This window comes from Physcomitrium patens, chromosome 1 (genome assembly GCF_059467195.1).
Source record: "Physcomitrium patens ecotype Gransden chromosome 1, ASM5946719v1, whole genome shotgun sequence".
NCBI lineage: Eukaryota > Viridiplantae > Streptophyta > Bryopsida > Funariales > Funariaceae > Physcomitrium > Physcomitrium patens.
Genome location: NC_143410.1, coordinates 236,330 through 258,548, shown reverse-complemented (window position 1 = coordinate 258,548; position 22,219 = coordinate 236,330). Strand labels below are relative to the sequence as shown.

Sequence of the window (22,219 nt, the reverse complement as noted above, 5' to 3'; positions counted from 1 at the left end):
ACAATGTTACTGATCGATTGCCTTGCCATAAAATATGGATCTTATTGGTTGCAACATGAATTACATCATGTTCTCCATACATGGATCAAAACTCGACCAAAAAAAGCCTCTAGATTATTCAATATTGGATCTCGTTGTTTAAGAAAAGATAAAAACCATGATAATGCTGGACGTGAAAGAAGCGTATCAATGAATCTAACTTGTAATCTTGGAGTTGGATAGCTTTGGGATTGAAGTTCAATCACAAGTTGTACTTGATTGATAAATCTTCTAAACTTTGATCTAGTGCCATCAAACTTCTCGGGTAGGATAATTCTTGGTTCTCTAATACTAGAAGGGCGTTCCACCATAGGAGAAGGGACATGATTTGGTGCAGATATTGAAGCAGCTCCAATCATTTCTATATCTTCACTTCCTATCAATCTTGTTGCTCCTTGTGTTGGTAAATTGAATTGATGCATCGCAAGCATTAACTCTCACAAATGCTCTTATATTTGTGCCATTGCACTCTTCATATCAAGAAGTTCTGCCATGATAACACTTAGAAAAGAGAAGATGTCTAATATTGCTCAAGACAAATAGAAGAGAGGACTTGAGAACAAAGAAAATACTAAGCACAATATCAGTTTAGAAGAGGGTAATCCGTAACTTCTAATATGCTTATGTCTTATAAAGAAAAAGAGATAATCCACTTTTAATCAAGATTAGACAAAGCTCTGATATTGTAAGTATATTCTTATCAATCTATCAAGGACAAGAACATGATAAAGATAAATAAACAAGTCAGACTTCTTTCAAAGAAAGATGAAAAAATAGAAATAACTTAATATATATAATAAGAAAGAAATTGGAATGACTATTGCCAAAAGCCAAGAAAACTAGAGACCCTTGAAACTATTGGAAGCAAGAAAAGAGTTGACAAGAGTGAAGAAGGCTTCACTCTTGTCTCTATATATACTATCTTACTAGGAGCTACATGGCGACGTTCTATAGGACCTCCAATATGTGTTGACTTTGTAGGATACATGCCTTGACTTATAAGGCAAGTTTTTTTACCTGTGGGCCATATAGTTAGCTTGGTCTTCAAGCTAACAACATGAGTGGCATATGGCCAACTTGTTGACTACGTTTCTAAATCCAAAAAGTCAATTAAAGACATCTATAAAGTCAAAGCAACGTCTATAAAGCTTTTAGGAAGCTTCCATACCAAATACTATAGAATTAATTTACTTTTACTTATTTTTACTTACTTCTACCTATTTATACATGTAATTACTAGCTTACATGCATATGGCCGTGATATTTGGTGTGCTAGTTGTAAATGTGTATGAAAATTTTGATGTCAATTAAACAATTAGATTGAAGTATATAAAGATTTGTATAGATTGAGATTTCAAAAATTGAAATTTGAAGGTTTGTAAATGTTTCTTAGATCTTTAGGAATCTATCAATTGGATTGAAGTGAATTTTTTTTATATAGATACTAGTCTAGATTTTTAATATTTAGATGAAATTTAAAAGTAATTTATCCTAGAATTTAATTAAGTTTGAATTAAGATTTTATTAAGATTTAAGTAAGATTTTAATAAGGATTTGACTTAAAATTTGGATAATTAGGATTTCATTAGGATTTGGCCTAGGATTTGATTGAGGTTCAAATAGAATTTTAATTAGTGTTTGATATGAGATTTGATTAAGATTTAATTAGATTTTTAATTAGAATTGTATTAAGATTTTATTTTTATTATTTTTTAAAGTTTTTTTGTTGTTTCATAAAAGTTTAGATTTTTAGTATTTTTAAAAGATTATTATTATTTTTTTAAAAGCTTATTTTTATATTTCTTTAAGTTTTTTTATTATTTTTTTTTGAGATTAAATCATGACTACTTTGTATTTCTTTGGTAACTTCTTTTACAAAAAATTCAATAAATTAAAGTTTTATTGGATTTATTAGTAATTATTTGAATTTTATTTAAGGCTCTATTAAATTTAGTAGGATTGTTTTTGTATTTTAAGTTACCTTCAATAGCTAGGTGCTTAGTGCATTCTCAAGAACACATGTATTATAACAACATATAATTTGTTATAGATTAAAGAATAAAAAGAATAGAAGGCAATATTTTAGACAAGATATTGATATTTTGAATATAATGTCATGACTTTTGAATGATAAAAATATTAGAATTCATCTATTAAATCTTAAAAGACTTCTACCACTTTTTTTAAAAATAAATTGAACTCTAGAATATCTTAATGTAGTATAATCATATATAAAAATATAAATAAACTTGCCTTTGTAATTGTTCCATGTTCTTAGTATTTTTAGTTATAGCTCTACCTCTAGGTATAAGGAGTTAAGTAGTCTATTGTACTTTTTCTACTACATTAATGAATTGGATGCACTCTATATATGTATTTAAAAAAATATAAAAAAAATTGAGGATCCTACTATAAAATATTATTCTACATGTTATGAAACAAAGTAGCAAGGTTGAATTTTAAAAAGCTTATATACATGTCTCTAAAAATTTCTAATTTTTTTCCATGTTTTGAATTAAGTATTATTTTTATGACTTGAGGTGATATGTAATACCAAATTTGGTACCTAATTTCCATAAGGCCTTGGTTTAGCATTCATCATGAAATATCTAAGAAATTGTTGAATATTTACTTAACAAAGTTAAAGAGTGATAGACATCCATTTGAAGAAGAGGGCTTTGGTGGCATCTTTATTGTTGATGATGTCAAGGCCATCTTCATTTAAAATGCCCTTTATAAAATCAATCTATATGTCTAAAAAGAAATATAATGAAAAAATAAAATGCTATCTATAAGAATGGCATGAAATACCACATTGATTTTAATAGAGTACAACTAGTATAATTTTTTATTATTATATTAATAAAAAAATTAATAAAAATCATATATACATAAAAAAATACTAAGTAAAGGTCTAAAGAACTTTTTAATATCAATATTAGGTATCCATGTCTTTTAGAATTGATTAGACGAAGTTGATTAATTTGTTTTTTAAATTGCTAGTGGTCATTGGATTTGGACCAATTTATTTCAAGACAAGAAGATAGACTAAATGATTTGATAATATTTACTAAATGGAGAATTTTTTATTCATCTTTATAAACTATAATCATAGAATTATCATCATATTGGCTTATGACTTCTTATTGAAGACTCTAAAGAATAGAAATGCCTTAAAGACAATATTGTTAGATTACATGTTGAGTAATAATATTAAAAATTTTACCAATCAAGATAAAAAGATAAAGTGTCAAATGACATCCTTATCTAATATCTCTTTTTATATATATATATATATATTTTTAGAAGCTATATTAATATCCTCTGTTTTCCTTGTAATGTAGATACTAATTGTCATCTTATGAAGAAAAGAATTGTCAAAGCTAAGTGACTCTATTGCTTTAATTGACCTTATTGTAAGCTTTAGAAAAGTTGATTTTTAGTAGAAAAAGTGATTTAAATAAAAATTTATTTAGTCTTCTCACAATCTTTATTCCTTAATGTGTATTATTCCATGAATAATTTAATGAACCTCTTTATTTGAAGTTATCCATTAAGAAAAAAATATATAAAATAATTCCAAGGCTTCACCTCATCTTTAGATAATAGTTTGATATAAAATAATAATTTTTTTTATTCCTTCTCAACCACATTCCAATTTTTTGCCAAAGATAAATAAAATATTAGAAGGTGGGTTGTGAATAAGGCATTATTAAAATTGACATCTTTTTTTAACTTTTTTTTAAATGCATAGATGTTTATAATCCTAAGGGATTGTCCTAGAATATCAAAGAGAATAATTTATAATGTTTTGTTATGCATAAAAGCATTCATATTTTTAACTAGATGTTTATTTTTTTGAAATATTTGTATACAATCACCTCTTATTATTATTGCACCATCAAAATTTTTTACATAACTTGGGATCGCTTCTAAAATATAAAAATCAGCATTAGTCTACAATAAATTGACTAATTTTAGAGTCCTTGATTTACATAACTTCTACTCTTGAAAAAATATAATATTTTATTTTAAAAAAATACTCTATATATATATATATATATATATATATATATAAGTTTAATATTTTTGAAGAATCATTTAAATCCATCACATCATAAGATAACATCTTTAATATTATAAATTATTCAAAGAAATATGCATAAGAACTAAGATATGAAGGATTTTTAAAGTTGTCTAAAGAAATTTTACTCTCTAACAACTCAAAATCCATGTTATAAAATCAAAAGGGTGGTAGCAATGAAAGCTTATCTACCTATATAAAGAGTACTTGCCATTGCCATCTTTGATTTTATATAGAAAAAGAGATTTTTACTTTTATCTTGATCTAATAACATCTTGAGTTTTGCTTTGTTTAGCCATGTTAAGTACCTCATGTTTGAATAAAAAAATAGAATAATAAATCATCCAAGCTTTTTTCTTTGCTTAAGAATTATCTATGATATATTGATGATAAATAAAAGTTTCTAATTTTAATGAATGAGATGGATAGTTGATAGAATTAATCTATTTTTAAGGTTGTAAATCTTAAAAGATGTGAAATTGATATTATGAAGAAGAAAAACAAGCCTTAGATTAAAATTTGATCATATTTTAGATTTCTAATTAAATTTTTGATGTACTTGGTGCAAGATTCAAATAATTGTAGGTCGTCCTTAAGGTTAGAAGACATGGCCACAATTGCCTTTATATTAGATTGGTATTCAAGCTTGGGCTTTTGTAAATTATAAAAATTGGAGCTACTATTTTGGACTTTTGTAATGCATAGTTTGAATATCTATTTCAAAATTAAAATCCTATTTATAAAATAATTATTTACTTGTAATGGTAACAATATGCTTAATTAATTTTTAAAGATTTTTTAAACTAATAACAATTCTATCAACTTATTTAGATTTTTTGAAGGTGAATTGAGGTAGAATTGGTCTAATTTATTTAATAAAACTAACATTAATCTTGTAGATAGGAAATCCACCTCCTATATTAATATAAAGTTGTTAGTCTTTTTCCAAAATGGCATATTGCTACTAAGTGGAGATATTATGAGTTGATTTGGACTTAAGAAGTCAACATATTTTGATATGATTTTTAGATGAAAGAGTATATGTATACTAATAATCTATAAGAGCTTTATTAAAATATTACTTTAAAATTTATATACAAAAAATAAAGAAGTAGTAGAAAATTTAGTCAATGTTATTATTTTTGTTCAAAACAAATCTATGAATGTTGTAAGGCTATAAACAAGGCAAAAGAATATATATTAGCAAAAAATAATAATATAAGAATCTTAAGATAAAATTAGAAAAATTATAAAATAATCTAAATTTTAACTAAATCTACCCACATATTCAAACCATCATTGTATCTTTTCAACCCTGTCTTTGTTCCGGACATTCCCTTGTTTCTAATTGTTGCTCCAATTTTCAAGCATTTCTTGTCTTCCGCTCCTATTCTTAACAATGGTTGGGAACAAGGAACAAGTAGGAACAAAGATGGACCTACAAAGATGTAATGATGGTTTCGAGTGAGTTGCTTTAATAAAAATTTGAGTCGCTTTATCATTCTTACAAAAGTAAAAGATAGTTTGGAGCAATTATCATCTAAAAAAATTTTAGAATGATACCTAAGGAGGATTGATTATGAACTAGGATCAAAATTTTATCCCAATATACAAAACTATTTTCTTAAAATTAATAGAAAAAATAGAATTTTTTTTTATTATTAAAAAAAAAGATTAAAAAACAAACTTAAAGTAATTTTTATTGAATTGGTTTACAAAGAATTAAAATTTATAATAACTTTGTGAGAGTTATAGAAAGTCAAAATTCGATTTTGATGATTTTGATTTTCAAGAAATAAAATAGATTCACATTTTGGATAATTTTGTAAATTTTGTAGTAAAGCTAAATAAGAAATTTTATAGAATTATAAATCTAGTTATATTAGATATTTTTTTCAAATTTATATTCAATTAAATAGTTAGATATTCAATTTTTGGAATTTATGTGGATTAAAATATCTAAAATAAAAATTTGAGAGATAGCAAGATTTTCTATAGTTTTAAAAAAAAATCAATTGTATTTGAATAAAAATAAATAGAATAATAATTGATATGATTATTAAAAATTAAAAAACATTTGAAAAAAATAGACAATTTAAAAGGAAGAAATGATGATTAGGAGTTTAATTTTAAGATTGAAGAAGGAGGTTGTTTTTTTCTTAATTATTAAGGAAAATTTAACTCAATGTTGTGCATGTTATCAACTAGAAGCTTCAATATTTTGAAAATTCTTAGTTCAAGTTAATAGTTGAACAAGAAGTTAATATAGTTTCAATTTATTTTTGGACTTATGTAGAATTGATTTTAATTTATTAGGATTTAATTAAAAATTAGTTTTTTTTAAAGATTAGCTAAATTTTATTTAAGATTTATCAAAAATTATTAAAATATATTTGAACTTGATTAGGACTTAATTTAAATTTCTTAAAAGTTGATTAGAATTTGATTAGAATTTATATATAGTCTTTTGAGGATTTATTAGAATTTATTAAGATTTACTTAGGATTTGATTAAGTTTTGATTAGAAATTAGTTAGAATTTGGATAATGTTTTTAGAATCTGACTTAGATTTTATAAATAGTGAATAAGTTTTATTTAATATTTTATAAGGATTATTTAGGATTTTATAAGAATTTACTAATTGATTAATTTATCGATAAAAAATAAACAAATTAAATATTTTAAATTCTTAATTATTAAGGCAAGTATTTCTACTTATCTAATACAATTTTTTTATTATAAGAAGAACTTCAAGATAACTTGAAATTTTTGCACAACTTAATACCAAATGTATTTTTATGTTGAATTTAACACAATACAACAATATAATTAGGGTCTCTATATTGTTCTATTCTATTATACTACATTGTGATATTTGAAGAACTTAATACTAGGAAATTGTGACTATCTACTAATTCATCATAAATTATTCATTTATATCTTGCATCCATTGAGGTTGTAGGAGTTTCGATGTTCACTTGTATATTAGAAGCAAAAATGTTTGGATATATGAAAATAGAAATATCCATCTAAGGCTTGTATTTCTTGTATTTAACAACAATAATAACATGTATATCCATGAAGTTAGTATTTTAATTGTGTAAAAGAAAGAAAATTGACATATCTTTAGAATTATATTGTTGCTCTGTTGTTATAACCACCATAGTAGTTTTCAATGTTGTTGCTCTGTTGTAATAACTACCATAGTAGTTTTCAATGTATTTGCTTATTCAACATTTTTAGAAAAATATTCTTTTTAGTCTTGGTTTTAGCAAGATTTATATAATCCTTAGTTCAATATTCAATTGCTAAACAAAATATGCATCAAATTGGTAGATTAAAATAGCCTATTAATACTAGTTTATATTTTTTTATTACCAAGTTTATTATAATAAATTAAAATTTTAATATAATCTTAATTTTATATCAATACAAAACTATGATTTATGATTTTTTTAAAATTTTCTTGACTTACTTCAATGCAACTTGATTTGCCACTAAGAAAATTTTTGTTAGGAGTTTCTATAAAATAATATGAGTATAAATTTAAAATAATTTAGAAAATAAGTTTTCTATTAAATTTTAAAATTTTAAAAAATAAAAACTTCAATCCTATGCTTGAAAAATATAATATCAAATAGTCCAACACATGGAAAGCAAAGAAAAATCCTTCAAATTATTTTTTTCAAATTAATTTTATGATTTAAGTATTTTTAGCTAAGGTTCTTTGAAAGAGAGATATGACCACTTACTAAGTCATCTAGCTTCTATTTCTAAATTAATAAGCCAATATTTACCAACTTACCTCTAATGAAACAAAAAGTAATTATTTTCTTATATAACTTTTTTAAAACTTATATTATTTCATCTTTATCTACAAAAAAATTTGGAACAAAAATTTGGCATAACTTCTAGAATATATGGAGAGAAGAAACTCACCTAGAGATTTTTGAATAGATAAAGGTGTCCAATTTGATAGAAAATTTCTGAAGATGCAACAATTTCTTCTTTTTTTCAAATGTCCATAAATAATCTTATCTTGTCATTTGTAATAAAGGGGCTGTTGCCATAAAAACTAACATGTGCATTCCTTCTCATATAAGTAGTACAAGAATTTATTTGGCTCTATATAGGTACTTCCATGCATCCAAAACAAATAAATAAAAAATATTGAAATTTAAAAGACACAAAGATTATCTACAAAATTTGTCATGCATATTATAATTAATTGGTTTGGTCTTAGGTGGGCAAAGAGAGAGCTCTTGTTGTCTTATAACATGACTATTAGATGAAAGATAAAGCGAAATATTAAACTTTAGAAGAGCTTATAGCAAGAAATTATTCAAATAAATAAATAAATAAGATAATAAAATACTACCTTTTAATAAAAAAAAAACTTCTACTTATAGTGCACAACCATAAACAAATAAAAAAAAAGTTAATAAAAATATATATTATAGTCATCTTTAGGTAAAATTAAATAGTAGCTTTCAATTAAATTTATTTAAAAAAAAAAAAAAAAAAAAAAAAAAAAAAACTCACATTGATACCTACAAAAGGTTGGTTATGAATCAAGGTCAAAACTGGACCTTGAGACACCAAACTATGGACCTATAATATATGTAGGATTATTTTTGTTGATTGGAGAGTAGTTTTATAAAAAAAAATTAATAAGGTTTCTATGAGCATTGATTTTGAGTAATTTGAGTGCATGACTTTTTGAGAACTTTGCAAAGTTAAGATTGTTTTGATTGACTTTATTTTGTATTGAATAAAAAAGAGGTTGGACTTTGATAAATTGTGTGAGTCTTCTAACAAATTTATGGATAAACTTTTATAGATTTGTTAATGTAGTTATGTTGAAAGTTTGTTATAAATTTGATCTTAATTAGAGGATCGAATCAAAATTAATTATGATTTACATGAATTAGGAGCTTTGAAGTTAGATATTGAAGATCTATGAAGGTTCTAAAATTTTAAGTAATTTTCAAATCAAATTAGAGTATTTTTTTTTTATGTGCTAATACTCATCAAAATTTTGAGAACAATTTCACGTTTTAAAATATATATATTGATGAAAAAAGGTTTATATTGAGATTGGAGAAGAAAGACAACTAACAACTATACGGATTAGGAGTAATTTCTCCTAATTTGTGTATTAAATTTCTTTTAAAAATTGTATTTTTGTTGTTAATTGGTAATTTTAGTAATATAAAAAAATTGAATCCAGATCAATAGTTAAATTTAAGAATTATTAAGATTTGAAATTTTACATGGTTTTTATATAGGATTCAACTAGGATTTATCTAGATTTATTTGAAGATTGATTAAGTCTTTTAGGATTTTTTACAGATTCTATTAGGCTTCAATTATGAATTAATTAAGATTTTATTAAAGTTTAATTAAGATTCTTTTTGGATTTGACTAAGATTCTATTAGGCTTCAATTATGAATTAATTAAGATTGTATTAAAGTTTAATTAAGATTCTTTTTGGATTTTACTACGATTCTATTAAAATTTGATTAAAGTTATAATAGAATTTTATTAGGATTCAATAAATATTTAGTCAAATTTCTTTATAATTTTATTGGTATTTCTTTCTTTATTTATTTTAATATTTATTATTATTTTTTAACAAATTCTCTAAAATTTCTTTTTATTCTTTTATAATTTAATTATAATATTTTTTTAAATTATTAGAGGTTTGTTTAAAGTTAAATGAAGTTTAATAAAAAAAATCAGGTGGTTCGAGGTTGCTAAAAAGGTGCTTCTAAACACCTTATGTAATATTTTTTTAGGTTGTAAATCCAATTTCAAGGTATAATCAAACCCTTCCATAGTTAGATGCCTAGTACATCTTAGGTTAATTTTCAAAATGCCTAGTATATTCTTTTGCATCTTAGATTGGTTTAAAATTAAAATATGTCTAAGATTATTTTTTTACTAATAAACCGATTAATAGACCAATTAAAAGACCAATTTATATATTTAATTACATGAAAAAATTATAATATTTTTTATATAAAAAGTTCTTCTGTTATGTTGGAAGTAATATTTTTAAATCACCAATAGTTTTTAAGATCTTAAGTGTATATAAAATCTAAAATACTATTAATTTTTTTAAGTAATTATTTCAAAAAAAATCAAAATTTTGGAAGATATTAATAAATTTTAATTTTCATAAAATTTTAAACTTTTTTTAAATGATAAACAAAGGTATAATATATATATTTATATTTTTGAAAATTTTAATTATATATATATTTTTTGTTGGTTCAACAATAAAGCTTTGTTCAGTGTGCTACTAACAAACAAAGCTTTTTTAGAAAATCCTAAAGACTTGATTTAAATACAGCAGAATTTACTTCAAAAAGTTAAAAGCTTGAAGGCACCACTACAAATATTAAAATAATCCTAGAAACACCTTATCAAATTCTAATTAATTCTAAATGAACCTTAAAAAATTCTAAAGAAACGCTAATTAATCTTAAAGAAATCATATAGAAACCTTAAAATAATTCTAGCTAAATCTTAATCAGCCTTAAAAACATTTAAATAAATTCTAATTAAATTTTAATTAAATTATAAGTAGATCCTAAAAAATCTTAATCAAATTGTAAATAAAATTTATTAAAAAATATCAATCTTAATAATTAGTAATTTTATTTTTAATCTTGATTTAAATTTTTACACTTCTTAATCTACTAAAAGATAATAAGCTTATAAAACTTAGAAAAAATTAAACTTATAGATTAGAAGAAAAATCTCTTAATCTGTTCAAACAGTATTTTCGCTAACTTACTTTTTTTTGTTTTGTTAATGATTCTACAAAGTAATTAGAAGATTTTTCTACAAAAATGTAATAGTAATATTAATTTTTTATTTACTACCTTCAAAACTTTTACATATATTTTTAAAAATACTTTGATGTAATATTTTTAATTAAAATATTTTATGATATAACCTCTTTTTTCTCTTTAATCCAATAACAATGTTACAACACAACAATGCTAGTGGTAGATTCCTTTCAATTGAAAAGTATTTTTCTTTATATTCAAATCTAACATAGCTAAATTCTTCAAACCCATGTGAGTTCCACCATTGAATGTTAATTGATCGAATTATTAAAAGCACAATTTTAAGTTATTTAGATGCAAAAATATTAAAATTAAAAAGTATTTTGATTAATTAAGTATTTATTAGAAATACTTAAAAAGTATTTATAAGTTGTAAGAGACTTATTCAAAAAAAATTACAAAAAAAAGTCTTAATAAGTCTTAGAAGCAACAAATTTAGTTGATTTAGTCTTTTTTTTAATTGTAAACATTAATATTTATTTATCAAAACCAATATCTATATTGGCCTTCTATTTATATTTATTACTTATAAAAAAACCTATAAACTTTATTTAATAGATAGAAGAAGCATGAAAAAAAATCTCATCTCTTTTTAATTATTTATATAAAGAAAATATTATTAATTAATTTTAATTAATATAATTAAAATAAAAAGATAATTAAAATAATAATAAATATATTAAAAATAATAATATTATTATAAAATTATTATAAAAATAAAAATAAAAAATATATTTAAAATTTATTAGAAAAAATAAGATAAAAATTTTAAGATTTAGAAAAAAAATAAATTTACCTTTTTGAAAGGCCATCATGAAGGATATGAGCAATATTTGAAGGTTCTACAAGGTTTTTAGGATATTTGGGTGTTTTTGAATACCATAGTAAAATAAAAAAATATGAAATAGTAGTTACACTAGTTGAAAATAGAAAAATCAATAATTAATGTAAGAAAAGAGGTGCACAAGTTCCAAATGGATTGTAACAACTTGGATGTAGGTGGAAAGATAAGACTAAGGCCTTTTGGCCTCTAGGATATCCTCACATAATACTTGTGAGCCTTAGTAAGGCTCAAATTCTTGATCTCTTTAGCAAATTATTCTTGGATTAAAATACGTTTTTTTTTTTTTTTTTTTTATACTTTTTGTCTTTAAATCTTCATAAATTATTTATAATAATTTAGATTTTAATTATTTTTTATATCATTATAAATATAAAAAATACCTGTTTAAATCTTTTTTTTACTATATAAAAATCTAACAAATAAATTTTGAATAGTTTTGTATTATATAATTTCTTGATTAAAATTCTTTTATTTTTTTGTATTATTCTTCTTTGATTTTTTTCTTTTTCTTTTATTTCACACCAAAAATTAAAAATAATTCTTAATTAGGCCATTTTATATTTTAAATTTAGGAATAAATTTTACTCTGGCAATTTGTCAATGCTAATTTGGTTGCATAAATGCATGCTAAAGAGATGGGAAAAAATCTGAAATATAATTATATTCCAAAAGAAGATATATTGAACTTTTGTTCAAATTTATTTACAAGTTATAATAATAATTTAGACAGCAACATCTCCACTACTTGACATTTAATTTTTTAATAGTATCAATATAAATAAAATTCTAAACCATCTTTTATTTAAAGAAAGCAACCTAACAACTACAACTATTATAGTTGCAAAAATCATTAAGAGTTTAGTTATGATATAAAGAAATTCGATGTAAACATCTTTTAATTGCAAATTTGAATAACTAATCTACAAAAAAAATAAGTTGTAAAGAAATCTAAGAATTACACCAATAACAACACAATTAAAGAGCTTAACATTACTAAAGTAGGTAATAGCAAGCAAGAATAGCTTTTAGATTTAGCTACAAAAAATTATGTCATAAAAGAAAAATCTAATTTGATTTAATTCACACATAGTAGTTCTTATACATCTATGACAAGTGCCAATGATACAAAACTCTTTATTACAACCAAGAAAGATGTAAAGCTTAACAAAAATAATGTTATTAAATATTTTTTGTATGTCTTGAGTGTAAAATGTAATCTTTTGTGTATTAGAAAAATATAAAAATAATCACCATATAATTAGTTTGATAAAAAGTTATATTTTGTATATAATAAATAACAACCATATTAATTTTATACCATTTAAGATACTACTATTAGCTTTTATTGTCTCAAAATTCTTTAAAATCAATAAAAAAAAAATTAAAAATTAAAAGTCTTTAATACTTACTCATCAAAAATTAGTTTTTATTTTTTGACATTGCTAAAGAATAAGTTTCAAAAACAACCAATATTGAGTCTTACCACACTATTGATTTATTTGATCTATAGCACCAATGCCTATATCTTATTAATTGCTAGCAAAAACATTACATATCTTTACAAGAATTGGTCTTAGATCCATTTAGGCTTACAAATTTTAAAGAAGAAATGTGTTACATGTATTTTTACCAAAAAAAATTGTGACTAATTTCCTAAGCAAGCTCTACTTAAGCAAATCATTTCTTTTAGTTACTTCAAACAAATCTATGCACTTTTATTTAGTCTTCAATTTTAGCTAAGTTTGTTTTTATGATTATAAAAAAAATCTTTTAGACATATTTAATTATTTTTTATATTTCAATTTTTTTATTATTTTAGGATTTTATACATACAATCAAAAAATAAAATAAAATAAAATAAAATAATTTCTTAATTAATTTTTTATTTGTAGTCAAATAGAAGAAAAGAATTTATGTCATAAGAAATTTTTGTTTTTTGTTCTAATGAAGGTATTATTAGACAACTGGCTACTAAAGACATGCCATACAAAAATTGTATAGCAAAAAGAAAAATTTAAACATTCTTAGAGATTGAGATCCAAGTTTTATTTGTATTTATGGGCTAAAATAGTTTTAGCAACAAATCACATCTATAACCATTGTATTACTATTATCTTCTATCCTTTCACTCCATAGTGGTCTTTTTCTAAGCAAAAGCCATTAATTGCTTGCCTTAGATCACTTAGAGCATCTCCAACGTGGGGCTATTCCGAGGTCTATTCTATATAGACCCGCCACGGAGTTCCCCGACGCAGTTCTAAAAGCTATCTATTTGATAGACCATTCTATTTTTGAAGGAAATAGACCGCTGGCTACTCGAAGGTCTACGGAGTTGCATGAGTGTCGAGGCTGGGGTTCAATTCTCATAGGGGTAGAACAGAGTAGCTTTTTTTTTTTACGAACTGTAGTTTGATACCTCGATATTGCTCTTCCTGTCTGCATTGCTGCATCGATAAACGCCATTGGACGCGGGAAGAGCTGGAGCTCCGATAAGGACATGTTCCTTGCCCGCTCAGTGGTCCATGTTAGTCATGATCCTATAGTAGAGCTGACCAGAAGAGTTCCAAATTCTACTACCATGTGTTGCAGCAGTTCCAAGTCTTCATTCCTGATTCCAATCGAACCTCTAATGCACTGTACAACCGCTGGAAAGCAATTCAATCGTCTTGTTCGAAATATGCGGGACATTTTGCCATGTCACTGGCGGATCCAAAATCGGGACAGCAGGAAGACTATTACATTGAAGAGGCCCTTGAAATTTATGTCAAGATTGAGAAATCTTCCTTTAAATTCCGCCAGATCTGGGAATACCTCCGAGAGCACGTTCCAAAGTTTGAACATGGTCTGACTCCTAAGGATAATCGTTCCAAAAGCATGCGGCCAGATAAAGATGTTGTGGATTTATCTTCAGATGAGGGTCAACCTACCCCATTGAAGCGTCCTATGGGAACCAAAAAGGCTAAAGAGATCATTTGAAAGAACGTGGATGAAGATGACGAGTAAGCTGGTATTCAACGCTCTTATGTGGTTGAAGCACAACGTCGAAACGATTTGATTAAAGAACAGAATCGATTGGCTCTTTTCTCGGTAGATCTGACAGCATTAGATGATACTGCCCGCCAGTTTCATGACCTGAAACGAAAAATTGAGTTGAAAAAATTAAAACAGCAAGCCCAAGAAATGGGAATTTATCCAAACTAATACATCAACACAAGATTTCCTGTTGTTCATTTCCAGCCCTTTGCCAGATGTGCGGGCAGACCTTCAATGGCAGTACGATAGATCTCAATTGGTTGCACTGTCCTTCGATGGCAACGGCGTCGGCGATCTGGACGAATCTCGCCTGTCTCAAACTCCTGGTCTGTGGCGAAATCCGGAGAGTACCTTTCATCTTCAACAATCATGTTGTGCAATATAATGCAGGCCCTCATGATTGAGGACAGTTTCTCCTGATACCAACTGTGGGCTAGGTTCCTAACAATGGCAAATCGCCTTTATAAGACACCGAAAGCTCGTTTGACGTCTTTACGGCACGCTTCTTGCACCATTGTAAAATGTTTCCTTGCGGCTACTTGAAGATTGGGAATAGATTTCATGAAAACCGGCCAGTTTAGATAGATTCCATGAGCTAACCAATAGGCCATGGAGTATGGACTTTCGTTGACTACGTAATTGATCGATGGCATCTTGTCTGTGATAATAGAATGCAGCAATGGGGACCGCTGAAGAACGTTGATGTCGTTCATGCTATCGAGCATACCAAAGAAAGCGTGCCAAAACCAAAGGTCATGAGAAACGGCAGCTTCGAGCACAATCGACGTCCCTCTGTATGAGCCATGCCAAGCTTTCGGGCAGTTTTTCCATTTCCAGTTATAGCAATCGATGGAGCCAATCATCCCAGGGAATCCACGTGAAGCGTTTTCTGTGAGAATTCGCTTCAAATCTTCCTTTGTTGGCGAGCATAAATACTTTGGACCGAAGTCTGTTTCAACTGTCGCATAGAAATGCTGCAAACAATCACTCGTTGAAGACTCACTGATTCAAATATAATCGCCAACTATATCGTAGCTACATCCGTAGGCAAGTAATCAAATTGCAGCAACCATTTTCTGGAGCGGGTAGAGACCCTTCTTTCCAAGTGCATCGGTTTTCTGTTCGAACAAGGATCCTGGGCCTTAACGACATTCATGATTCTAAGAAATAGCTCAGGGTGCATACGGAAACGTCGCCTGAACAACTTTGAAGAGTAAATTGGATGATCAGCAAAATAATCTTGAAATATTCTTCTATATCCTTCTTCAAAGTCACGGTCAGTGTTGGCCGCTCGGCCTGGACGAGAACCTCCGTGATCAGGCTCGTCAGGTGTCTTCCGTTTGAGACTGAACAGCATTCTGGACTCCTCCAAGTCATCGTCAAGCAGATTTTCACGTCGGGCTCGATCAAACCAGTCTCGAATGCTCGGAATCATTGCAGTTAAATTTGAACGATAGATGGTAGTGCGCCTGTGCACTGTACGGGGTTCTATATAGAATCGTTCTATTTCAACTCCGTGGGTAGAAAATTGCCAATAGACCTTAGATTAGACCCTACACGTTGGAGATGCTCTTAGATATACAATTAATATTTTTATTTTTTGCTCTTTGTTCTTTGCTCTAAATTCCAAGCTAAAGCATTTTGTATAATCTTTGTAGGATATGATAAACTTACAAAAGAATATTGTTGTTATCATCTTAAGTATAGAAAAATTGTTGTTAACATAGACATAACTTTTATTAAAGATTTTCTTGAGAATTTTGGTATACACACTTCCATTATATCACACTTCTTCAGCACTTTGCTTGACAATGTCTCTTCTTAATTTGATGGTCTTATCAAATAAGAGAGATTAGAGCTAAGAGTTGATTATGAATACAATAATTCTATAAAAAAAATAAAATAAAATAAAAAATATATATATATATATATATAAACACTATAAGTTATACAATTGATAAATTTATGGCACCAATAAGGAAATTGCTTCATATTAAGTACATACCAATTTGATTGCAAGATTATGACTTGAGTATAATTAATGACATTCATATATTTATTGTTGATACTATAAAATCGAATAATAAAGAAATCTACTTCAAAGATGTCATTTAAAAATTAAAGTTGGGGCTATCTATGTAAGCTAAGATTGAAATAGAGACTAATGAAGAAAAATTTATAGAGGCTTGATTCACTACTTGAAGAAAAAAATATAGTCTCTTCTAAATGAATTTACAAAATAAGGCATGAATTGAATCGTACACATAAATGGATGAAATCATGCCTAATTACAAAAGACCTAGAATAAATTGAAAGATTACACTATAACAAAATTATTATACATGTTAAATGGACTACTCTCAAAATTATAATTGAACTCTATGTAGTATCAAGGACATGAATCACAAATTATAAAGTCCTCAACATACTCTTATATCACTATAAATGATTAGATATTCATTCAAAAATAATATAGTATTGAAATTAAAATGTTTATTTCTATAGACAAGAAGATTAGAGACTTTTGAAACAAGACTAAGAACAAGGAAGGTATTGACAAGAATGAAGAAGGCTTCATTCTTGCCTCTACATATAGTATCTAACTAAGAGCTACATAACAACGTTTTATAAGACCTCCAACAAGTGTCCAATTTGCAAGACATGTGACTAACTTGCAAGAAAAGTTTCTTATGTGTGTGCCACATGGTCAAATTATACAATAAGCTATTATTATATGGCTAACTTGTTGGCCAAGTTTCTAATCTACCAATCAAACTATAAACATGTACAAAGTCAAATTTGCATCTGTGAAGCTTTTTAGAAGCTTCACTATAAGATATTATCAAATCCATATATATTTATCTTCTACTTAATACTTCTTATTTAGGTAATTAAGTATATTTGTGATACGTAGCTCTAAACTAGGATCTTAAATATGTAAATGTAGTAACAATTTTTTTGCTTAATAAACTTTAGAACTTATTTGTATAAAAAACAACTACCATGTTTTGAGGTATGAAGAAATGAACATCAAATATGTAGACTTCAAAGATCTATATACAAACTTAAATAATTTTGAAGAACATGGTATCAAAAAGTTGATTCTTATTTATACAACTTGAAATAGATAAGAAATTATATAGATCAAAATCTTTATTTTTAAAAAAAATCTAATGCTATCACCATCATAATTTACTATATTAATGATCTATTAGTAACAATAAATTCTTTGTATAAATTTAGGTTAAAAATTAATTAGCAAATAAATATAAAATAAAAGACTTATGGCTACTTTAAAAGTATTTAGATACAAAAAAAAATTGAGACTTCTAAAGGCATGTTTTTATATTAAAAGAGTAACTAAAAAAATACCTAATGATGCTAGAATAGATGAAGCAATTGCAAAATTGACACCCATGCTTGAAGGTCATATTTTAAAAACTAAATTAAGCATTTCACGTCTAGATGAAACAACTTACTATCATGTTGTAGAAAAATTATTTATTTTAACCAATTCACAATAATGAAAAAATATTATGTACAATATGAATTATCAACAAGGTCACAACATAACTACAAGAACAGTATTAGAAGTCCTTGATCACATACTTTTCTATTTGAAAATGACCACTAATTTTGGCATTTGTTGATAACAAATTCTTCATTTATATTCTAAACCTCAAGATTTCACCAATTTTGATTATGTAAGTTTCATTGATGTTAAATATTTTGTTGGCTCTTATGTATTTATTTAAGCATTTAGACCAATCTCATGGTCCAGCAAACAACAAGCAACTATATCTAAGAATATTATGAAGACAAAATACAAGGCCTTATTAGAAGGAACTTTAAATAAATAAATAAATAAATAGTCTCTTCAAAAAACTTTAATTTATTCTTGAGGTTCATGTACTACTCAATTGTAAGCCATATGTATCTTTGCTCATTCTTAATCAAATATGATTCCCACAATAATTGCTAAAGCTTCACATACACAACATTCTTGCATACCAAGAATGCGTTAGTTCATTATAAACTTGCATCATCATAAGTGGTTGCTCACTACAACTAGGTAGGGGAAGTGCAAGAGAAATGGGCTCCTTCTTTCATGAAGAGTTGCCTTGCAATTGCCGTGTCCCTCCACAGAACCTGCTTCGGGGGAGTTGCTTGTTTGCGTGAGCGTGTGCGTGCGTGCCACCGGGAAAGCGAGCGAAGCTTGAGGAAAGTGGCTCGTCCTCATGGCGGAAGGGAGTGCAGATCCGCTGAGGTGGAAGCTGGTTCTCCGAACCGTCACCGCAACCGTGGGACTGCATCGGGTCCGCCCCCACAATCTGGCTGTCGACCGCGGAAGGATTTAGCAGCGAGGAAATGCGCAGTGGGCTCGCCCCGCCGTCCAACAGCCATGCAAATCTGTCAAACCAGAAAGCAATGAAGCAAGCAAGAAGAATCCGCAGGGGACTCAGATTGAGCATCGCCGCCTGTACTGCTGTGTGATGGGGCTCACCATTGTGGGACCCTCGAGCGTGGGTCTTCCAGAAACCCCGTGACAGGACGGCGAGCCTCGTTTCGGTATAGAATCACAGCGCGCTTCTTCAACACGTGTCCTGCCATACTCATGGAAGTTACGAAGCTCCAGCCTGGTGAACGACACTCTCCTGGATCGATTCCTTCACCACACCGGCAGCTGCGCAATCCCCGTCGGTTCCCTTGCGCGTGACACTCTCAATCCACCCGCTGCAGGCTCTGCATATATGGCATTTGGAAGCTTTTCTCTTTTATAGGCTCGCAATCGTGCATGCATTATTTCACTCTCTCTCTCAACTCGCCTCCGTCTGGAGCTCCAATTAGTCACTGGGAGCTGCAGGAGAATCTTGAGGGGTTTGTCTCGTTGGGTACGTTGTTGTCACTGTTGTAATCGAAGCCGAGGTTAGGGGAATTTGAGATTTGTAGCACCTGCTGGTCAGTACTTGCCAGTCGCTGTTCCGGTTCGAGCGGATAGAGGTGCATTGTGTGAGTGAAACCGAGACACAGGACATGGCTGCGCCTGATGTGGACGTTCAGGGAAAGGGTCTTAACGAAGGCAGAGGAGTGGACCAGCCGACGGCCTCCAGCGCAGTGCCCACTGACGACTCCTTCACAGCACAACCTGAGAAGCAGTTGAAGCCGGGGGATCCGAACTTGGTTGGCGCTGCGCCCCCAGCAGAGAAGAAAAGCATGGTGAACAAAGTGAAGGATCTGTTTGGAGGTGTGAAGAAGGATCATCACCACTCGCCTCATTCAAGCGTCGGCTCCGGTGTCGGGGCCACGCCCGAATCCAGCCCCTACGGAACAACCTCTGGTGATGGGTTCACGGGCCACTCCTTGGATCCCACCGGCCCACCAGCAGGCAACGATTTCGGAAAGGATGAGGGACACAAGAAGGCAAGTTCGGGCGCACCAGGCCCTTGGCCGCACCCCACAAATCCTCGAGGAGAGACGAACGCTCACGGCGGGGCCACTCTCACTGACAATCAAGGCCACCCGCACCCAGGCCCTCAGGAGGACAGCGTCAAGAAGGAAGGGTTCCTGTCCAAGTTCATGGACAAATTGCACAACCTCAAATCTCCCAAGAACAAGCAGTAAATTGGCGTATGAATCCTTTCCAACTGTTGCGTCATTGACTCGGTCTCTCCTTGACGTTCTCTGGGATTCGAAGACAGGTATAGCGTGGTGGCTCCTGTCATTCTTGTCCTTGCTGATAAACTATCCATGCCCGTATACAGCCGTAATTCTGCTTTGTGGGCAGTTGCACTTGAATTTCACCATCGGAGATCCTCTTGTCATAGATTAATGGAATTTTTTTGATCTTTCTGCAGCTGTATAATAGAGGATACTATGTACATGGTTTTACAGATCTTTGTGGTTGGCCTTCGGATATTGTGGGCTTTGAAGGTGAAAACTCATGTATCATTCATACAATTGTGTACGCTTCGGCGAAATTTATACCAATAAGGCTCATTTGTAAGATTTAGTAAAGAAATCGTATCGTGACTCTAATGATAGACGATTCCATCTGAGTAATTGTGACCATTCTACTTTTATAAGAAGCTCTTAATCTCGTCTAGCTTGTGGGGTGCTATGATTTGAATTATCGATGCATGCCCAAGCTCTTGAAACTCTTCATTGCAAGCGGCCTAATGATATTAGCAATGTATTCATCTGCGTCGATTGCATCGAATTGTGGCACTTGAGAATCAAACTTTGGCAGAGCACAGAGCCTCTTGCAGATGCTTCAATTTTTTTTATCATGCCTCGCACTGTATTTAGATTACAAACCTGCGAATCAATTGCCAATCGTAATCGTGGAAGTTGGATAGAAAGTTTGCTTACGCAACTCATGATTCCACAGATTCATGCCTAAACTCATCTAAACCACTCACTGGAAGCGTCAACTTTGAATTGCAATCTAATCACAAAACAAAATTATTTACTCAACTTAGAAGTAATCTAATGTGAATGTTGACTCGTCGAATCCAGCTTACTCATTGTGTAAGGTAAACCAACTGGCAAATCAACAATTAAAATTCGGTCAAAGCGAAAAATATCGGTGAACGGCCATCGAAATGTGCTCTTCAGCAATAGGAAAGCAAGTTGTACACAGATTTGCTCAGGTATAGTGTCCAGTTCTGAAGAGTGTCGGTGCTTTCAATTTGAGTGGATTCTCAAGCAGCATGGGGACTGAATGGGCATTTCATGGACACCGGTTACCAGCTACGAATCCGAAATTACAGAACTCAAGCCTGCCTCTCGCTGTGAATCGTGCATAAACTCGCCTTTTTCTGGCTCTGCATTTGAATGAACTTCAGTATAAGAGAGGAGGCCGGTAGACACAGCCCGTGTAACCCACACCGGAAGCATCATTAAGTACTTCCGGTGACTATCAATTCGTAACATTCATCACTGACTTGGTAGTCTTCGATTCTGAACGGATACTAGCTCTTGCAAGAACTCCAATCTGGCCAGGTATAGCTGATTCTTGGACGAGCAATTGGAGGCATCGAACAGAAGAGTTAGGATTGAATTTCTGCATTTTAGCACATTCGAACGTCACCGCCACGCAGCTTGAATTAGTGATATCTTCCATTCGCTGCATGTCGATCCAAGTCGCATGGTTGTTGGGAATCAAAAAATTAATCTTCCCGTGCAGAACATGACTTTCAAGTTTCAAAAGTTGAACAGGGCGGTGCATCCAACCGACAGCAGTAATGACGCACGACCACTTTCCACTTCGATCCTACGGCAACACTGATTCACTTTTAATGGATTGACGACCGTGCGAATCTGGATGCTTGCTGCCTTATCGCTTGCGAGGATTCCAAAAG

General features: G+C 29.3%; 1 protein-coding gene across 1 annotated transcript; it reads right to left on the bottom strand.

Annotated features, from left to right (window-relative positions):
• Positions 1–14,880: 14,880 nt before the first annotated feature.
• LOC112286034 (uncharacterized) lies at positions 14,881–16,293 on the bottom strand. The gene is made up of 4 exons (XM_024527546.1): positions 15,952–16,293; positions 15,459–15,832; positions 15,088–15,299; positions 14,881–14,957 (listed from the first exon to the last, which is right to left on the bottom strand). The coding sequence occupies exons 1-4, from the start codon at positions 16,291–16,293 to the stop codon at positions 14,881–14,883; spliced, it is 1,005 nt and encodes a 334-aa protein (XP_024383314.1).
• Positions 16,294–22,219: the final 5,926 nt, after the last annotated feature.

Excerpts from the sequence above, each read along its gene's own strand:
- LOC112286034 (XM_024527546.1), bottom strand. The coding sequence starts at position 16,293 with ATGATTCCGAGCATTCGAGACTGGTTTGATCGAGCCCGACGTGAAAAT. Across the intron at positions 15,833-15,951 it reads CGATGCACTTGGAAAGAAGG|CATTTCTATGCGACAGTTGA; the intron begins GTCTCTACCCGC and ends GATTGTTTGCAG. Across the intron at positions 15,300-15,458 it reads CCATACTCCATGGCCTATTG|GAACCTAGCCCACAGTTGGT; the intron begins GTTAGCTCATGG and ends TGCCATTGTTAG.